The sequence below is a fragment of the Mus caroli genome, chromosome 5, assembly GCF_900094665.2.
Source record: "Mus caroli chromosome 5, CAROLI_EIJ_v1.1, whole genome shotgun sequence".
Taxonomy (NCBI): Eukaryota; Metazoa; Chordata; class Mammalia; order Rodentia; family Muridae; genus Mus; species Mus caroli.
The window spans coordinates 79,347,965-79,355,382 of NC_034574.1; the positions used below are offsets into that span (position 1 = coordinate 79,347,965).

The 7,418-nt window shown below is 36.6% G+C and overlaps 1 protein-coding gene across 1 annotated transcript in view; it reads right to left on the reverse strand.

The window, feature by feature from the left end:
- The window catches only part of LOC110295226 (transmembrane protease serine 11C), a 55,700-nt gene that overhangs the window by 2,109 nt on the left and 46,173 nt on the right, over positions 1-7,418 (reverse strand). The window contains exons 7-9 of the mRNA XM_021163707.1: positions 5,134-5,305; positions 3,422-3,681; positions 2,160-2,302 (exon numbers count right to left, since the gene is read on the reverse strand). Coding sequence (XP_021019366.1) covers positions 2,160-2,302; positions 3,422-3,681; positions 5,134-5,305 — 575 coding nt within the window. The remainder of the gene's footprint in view (positions 1-2,159; positions 2,303-3,421; positions 3,682-5,133; positions 5,306-7,418) is intronic.

A 7,418-nucleotide genomic window follows, 5' to 3' on the forward strand; every position in this document is an offset into this window, starting at 1 on the left:
GCAACCCTATAGGTGGAACAACAATATGAACTAACCAGTACCCCCAGAGCTCATGTCTCTAGCTGCATATGTAGCAGAAGATGGCCTAGTCGGCCATTACTGGGAAGAGAGGCCCCTTGGTCTTGCAAACTTTATACGCCTCAGTACAGGGTAACACCACAGCCAAGAAGTGGGAGTGGGTGGGTAGGGGAGCAGGGCGGGGGGAGCTGTATAGGGAACTTTCGGGATAGCATTTGAAATGTATATAAAGAAAATATCTAATAAAAAACTTTTCATGTAAAAAATGTATTTCTGGATTTTTATGTATATGCATGTGTGTGTGTACATTTGTATGCATGTGATGATCACAAATTCATTTCATGTGTCTTCCTTCATCGCCCTTCAACTTATTTTGTGTGTGTGTGTGTGTGTGTGTGTGACAGTTTTTCTCATTGAACCTGGAGGTCACTAATCCAATTAACAGTCTAACTATAGATCCTCCTTCCTCTGTCTCCCAAGTGCTATGATTATTTATATAGATTACTATGTTCCCAATGGAAGAAGGAGAATAAAATCTCAGATCTTCATGCTTGCATGGCAAGCATAATGCTACTGAACTATTTCTTTAGACCTCATTTTTATTATTTCTTTTGAAAAAAAAAGTCTATCTAGGCAATTTTCCCATTTAAAAATCAGAACATGGTGCTTTTGGTATTAATTTACATTTTACAATTGCTTTTTGTATGAATTACAGGAAATTCCTAAGAGTTGGCTTGAATGAGAGACTTGTTTTGATATTTACAGAATGTACAGAATCGATCAACAGAATAAGGAAATTTAAAAATATGAACGTTAACATTAATAGGTAGTACAAGTAGTTGTGAAGATGGGAGGAGACAGTGAAGAATACAGGAAAAAGATTAGTTTTAAATAGTAGAAGAAACTTGTTGAAACCAAGTGAACATGGGTACAAATAGAAATGGAGTAAGAAGAAAGGAAATTAAAGAGTTTTTCATTTAATTTCTTCAAATTTCTAGTTATTAATAAAACTATAATTTTCTAAGGAAGATTAAGACATAGTGCAATATGTAATAAAAGCATATGGCGAAGATTTGACATAGCACAGTAAAAGATACACTCAAATATTATTAAATTCCTTAGGTTTACAAGTAGGAAGTATTTCATCTAGTGCTTAGTAGCTGGGAGAATTAATAGATGACTCTGTGATTAAAGATTATTAAAACAAGTGTGGGGAGAAGTAAAAGATGAAGTCACTGGGGTGCAGTAAACACAGTTGCTGAAGTGCAGATCTTAGGCAGTGGCAGGTTAGGAGACACAGGTCTAGTTAATCAATTACAGTGGGGGGTTTAAACTCTTAATCATGTTCAAGAATAAGTTTAATTTAGTATGAAAAATAGAATGATGAAAACCTACATTTTGTAGAGGACAATTGTGTTATAAATATTTATTTGCATGCTTTCTTGTTCTTAGAGTACAGGAATTTACTTCCTAATCTCAATATTGCTATATATCTTCCTGGGTTTAGCATTGGTTGTGCCTGCCTAGACTATTACTAGACAATCCAAGATGATTGCTCATTAATAGCATAGGAATATTAGCAACACATTGATAAGGAAAAGTCTCTGGGTTTAGAGTTCAGTGAATGGGCACAAGATCAAAGTTCCCTGATCTGTCAGTTAAGGTAATTGAGTTACCTTGACTCTTTGCCTAAACTACTCATCAGAGGTGTGTTTCAAACTAAATATGCCACAAAGGTTACCATAACTAAAGTAAATGAATATTGCAATGACCTTGAAATCATGCCTCTTATGTGGGATTCCACATAGACGTTAAATAAATAAAACAATTAGGATGGTGGAGCCAGGTTGTGAAATCTCTATGATGGATTTAGTGTTAATGTAAGTAGAAGGTTTCTTGGAGACAGACAAGTCAAACTGAAGCCACCAGTGATGTGGTTCATCTATTCAGTGCTCATTGAGTCTCTCCCTAGTTCCATACATGGTTTCATTAACAGGACTGCTGATCTTGAATCAGCACTTTATTGATATCAATATACATTTTAATTAGATGACTTTAATATTGAGAAAAATCGTATTGCCATTGGAAATCTAAAGCCACCAAAAAAAAAAAAAATCATGTAAGTGACTGGGGAGAATTACCTGGCAGGCATCAACACGTCCCTCCAGGAACCCAGCACACATCATTCCAGGTGTGATCATGCCGCCATATGCCTTTCCACTATTACAGGTCTTATTGTCTATAATCTTCACTTTTCCTTTCTGGAGAATATTAGGACTGTCTCCTGAAGAAAGAAAGAATATTATGTAATTTTAAAAAGAGAACTTAAAAATCATATATATATATATATATATATATATATATATATATATATTTACTGTGTGAGAAAGTGTGTGTGTGTGCACATGCATTGCATATGCATGGATGTGGAGGTCAGAGGTCACTCCTTGAGTGTCAGTGTTTTGTTTCTAGTATGTTTGTGGGTTCTATGTATCAAACACAGGTCCTGAGGCTTGGAGGCAAGCATCTTGAACTGTTCAGCCATCTTGCAAGCCCTCCAGATTGTATTAATTCTTTGAAACTCAATATTATTGTCTCTGAAACTCGATAAAGTTTCTGTTTAAAATTGGTTTTTAATTTTAAAACTGTTTTTTTTTCAGGCAATGCAAAACATTTTAGTTAATGTGAGAACTATTTACAAACAAACGATTTCTAGAAACAATCATGCCCAGAATTAGTTTACATGCCATATGTGATAGGATAATTTTTTAAAAACTGTTTTAGAGTTTTACATTTGCTATGCATGTTTTAGAAAATAAAATAAAAATTTCACATGTCAGAAATATACATTTCAATAGTCATTTATAAAGTTTTATAGCTAAGCTTACAATTGTGATTATAGATCTTAAAATCATTTAGCTTCATTTTACTGCTTTAAAAATGTGTTTTGGATGTATTTTGATCCAAACTCTCTACAGGATTGAGGTCACAGAATGTGTTTGATAAGTGGGCTTTGCTCAAATATTGCCTCTTTGATGAAAAATAAGTACTTATTGAGTGAATGAATGACACAGAGAAAATTATGAATCCAAATGAAAAAAACAAAAACATAACAAAAACCAAACCAAACCAAACCAAACCAAACCAAACCAAACCAAACCAAACCAAAACCTAAAAACCCTCTGAGAGATACCATTACCAGGGCAATTGGCAAACACCTCTATGAAATTATAGTTTCTAAATAAATGATACTCAGCACAATAGTCAGTTTATTACACACACATTATACCAATTTAAATGAACTAGAGGAAGTATTTTTTTCAGATTTAGTTGTAATTCCTAATGTGTTTCTTTTTAATTCCTAAAGCTGGAGTCCTGTAATGAAAAGATGTCAGGAACTTACCATCTGACTTTAACGTTCCCCATCCACTGACCACTACATCTGAGTTGGGTGGGAACTTTTGAGTAGCTTCTGGTAGACAAGCCCTTCGGATGTTGCTTTCATATAATACTGGCGAAGACAGACGCACAACAGCTATGTCATTATCATGTGCAGGGTAACTGTAGTTCTCATGGATTATAATATTCTTGACAGCTCGTAGTGCTTGTGGTTTACTTAGAAGAAACCCAAAGCTAACATTCCAGTCTTTGGGATTTGCAGCCCTAAAGGAAATAGATTTATTTATTAAAACTCCTGTATGTTAGAGCTAAAGAAACTAGTCTTAACCTTTTAAAAACTAATTATGTAATTTGAATTTCTATAGTACTGTTTTTTTTTTTTTTTTTTTTTTTTGAGAAAGTATCACGGTGCATTTCTGGCTGGTTTGAACCTATGTAGACTAGGCTGTCCTGAAACTCAACGAGATCCATCTGCCTCTGCCTCTTGACTTTATGTTGTGATTAAGGGTGTATACCACTATGGAAAGCTTTTTCCCCTCTCATAAAAGTTATATATAAATGAAGAAATAAAAACAATGTTTGTACACATTTTGAGTAACTCTATAAAATATGCCTAAAAAGATAATCAATAGCTAGGCATGTGAGTGTAGAGCCTGAGGAATGGAGGCATGAGAATGGTGATTTTTGAGGCCACTCTGGGCTACATAGTAAATCCAAGGACATTCTGAGCTATGTGTAGTGAGACTTCCACTTAAAGACAACTAAAAAGAAAAGACAATTCATAGAAAGTTCATTTTATTTATTGGCTTAAATAGAAAATACTGAGGGAGATTTAAAAGATAAAGAACAACGTAAATGATAAGACTTAATAAAAACTAAGCAGAGACGTGAACCCAAAGAATTTATGGAAATTACATCATTTAAATCTCATCTTTTCGCCGCTGTAAACAACAAATAAAATACTTGTGTCTTCCAGTTTTGTTATTCAGTGTTTTGTATACTATGTTCTGAGAAGTAGTCTGAGAAGTTGTTGGAACATTTCCAAGCTTTCTACTGAATGGTTATAATATGCAAGGATGGTTTTCAGTAGAGCTGACTAAGTTAGAGATGAAATTTTGTCTGGCACAGTGGAAGAGTGCTGGCCTCGCATGCACTAGACCCCTGATTCCATCCCTAGTACTGAGAACAGAGAAGAGGATGGTAAGGTTGGGACAATAACTTTTAAACAGCCATCATTTCATCTGGGTGTGGTAGATGACACCTGTCATCACAACATTTAGTAAGCAGAGGCAGGAGGATTGCAAGTTTGTGGGCAGTTCAAGCTACCTGGAAAGCTTGAGGCCACTCTGTCACTGAAACCATTTTGCCAACTCACCTTTACCAATGTTTTGTAGATACCGTAGTTGTTAACATTGAGATATTATCGGTGGCTAAGGGTGGAGGCTCTTCCTTGTGTTCTAGAGTGCAAAGGCCAGCTTTCCATAACAAACAATTATGCCTAGTCCAAAATGTCAATATTTCAACTTTTGACAAAATTTTGTTGGATGACTACTACACTTACTATTTTAGTGATAAATGAGAGAGCAGTTCTGAGGTTATACCTCACTGGAGTAATGAACAGTTGGGGACATAGCTGCATGATCACACTAAATAGGGAGGGGTTATTAGATGTTTAGTACTTGAGTGCCCTTGAGACCTTCCCAGGTCATAGCTCACCGTATGAAACAGTGAGCAGCAGTGATAAGCCAGTAGTTACTGATCAGAGTAGCTCCGCATCGGTGGACACTGTTCTGTTGAAGGCTGGCTTGCCAGGGCCATTCTCCTTCCTCAGCATCCTGGCCTCCTGCTACTTTGTGACCTGTATGAATAAATGTGCGTCGTCCACAACCTGTTCAAAGAAGAATTCATTAGTGTTGAATTTGCTTATTCATGTGTGTTGCCATACTAAATAAATGACCCCAAACATATGTCCTTATTAACTAGTAACTGAGAAAAACCTCACTGTCAGGGAGAACTTAGAGTAGATTTACTGCTGACATGATTTCCTGAAGATATACTCCAAATACGTTGCCATCTTAGTCTCCTGTGCCTAACAGTCATGACATGAACTCTGTGTCCTTCTCGTCTTACCTGATGTGTGAGATAGGTAGAATTATAGGTTTGCTTTTAGAAGAGAACAACCTTACTAAATTGTACAAGGAAGTATGTGGCTTGTAACTTCAGTGGTGGCTAGATAGCAATGAATGCTATGAAAACATTCGCATGAAAATATGAATGAATATGAGGGTGTGGCACAGGGTGAATAAACATCCCGATACACAGTGCCCTGACAGAAGAAATGACTGGAGGTGGCCAGAATTTCCAAAGTCATATACTTCTGGGAAGTAGACTTGTGCATTGTCTTCAGTTTAGAAACAGAGAAGCAGCCAGATTCTGATGCCTTCAAAGAGAATTTGTAGTAATAATACATGTTTGTTATTCATCAGACTGATTCTGGTTCCTTTGACTATCTTAACTTTATACCAACCAAAGTGATGGATTTGCCTTAAAGTTTGCCATCTTTTCTATGGATTACCATTTCATTGGTAAATACCTTTAAAGATTAGAAATTACATTTTTTCCTAAAAATATTTAGAACTCACCATTGAAAAACATATTACATAAAAGGAACTCAATAAATATCTGTACAAATGAAGCCTGAAAAACGTGAAATAAAAATACTTATTTTACTATTTCATCTGGAGAATGAAAAATGTGTAAAAATTCAAGACAGTAGATTAAGACAGCAGCTAGTATTTGGCAATGGTAGAGACACTTTTGATTATCATGTGTGGAGAATGGCTTGGGGGAATGCTTATGGATATCCAGTGTACAAAGGCCAGGATATTTCTAATTACCCTTTATAAACTGAAGAGCCACTGCAACAAAGACTTTCCTGGCCTTTGTGTCAACAGAGTTAAGGGTAAAACACCTTAGACAACAGAGTTGACTTGTATCAAGGATAAGAATATTTGAATTAATTAGAAATGCTAGCTGGCCAATTGCTTCACACTTGGTATGCGATTATCGTGGCTGTACATACTTTGCGATCTCCCTTCCTGAAGGCAGCAAGGTATGAGGAACAGAGGGGAATCGTGTATACTTTTAAAGCTCCTAACTGAGCTTCCAAAGCCTTTTGATTTGCACACTCCTTTTAACACTTCTTACTTTAGAGTCGCATCTCTAACCTCAGGTTAAGGCATCTTCCTTGAGTCACTCCTGGCTGCTCTGTCTAATGAGTACTCTCGCCTTGACTCATGGGATGTCACTCCCTTCTCTTTTTTTTGTTCTACTCCCTCATTGTTGACTCTACAGAGGATAAAGCAGTTAATCCAGAACCAAGAGGGATAATGGTTCCTCCCTATCTTCCTTTCTTTTTGGGCGAGTCCTAAAGGAAGCTGGCTTTTACTCAATTTCCTTATGAGGAATATAAAAACGAAGATCCTTCTCTGTGGGATAGGTGTCTCCGGGAGGAGCGGTGATTTCACTGTTTCTGACCTTACTCATAGTGTCTCTCCATCCATCACCTTCCATCTGAAGCTCCCATTTACTCGTGGCTGCTGTGCGTGAAGCTATCGCTCTACAGCCTTACCTTGTTATTACCTCTGCTCAAGTTCTCCATGGCACCTTGTAGCTTTATGGTATCAGAAGAGAGCAGATGGAAAATTTCAAGGATTTAAAGAACACAATGAAAGTTGCTGGCTGATGCTTTGAGATATAACGGAACCTACAGAGCCTTTACTGCCCTCCCACCGTTCCACTTCTACTGTATTGTAATACACTTCAATGAGTCACACCCTGATTACTTATTCTTTTTTTTTATTTTTAATATTTTTTATTACATATTTTCCTCAATTACATTTCCAATGCTATCCCAAAAGTCCCCCATAGCGCCCCCCACTTCCCTACCCACCCATTCCCATTCTTTTGGCCCTGGAATTCCCCTATATTGGGGCATATAA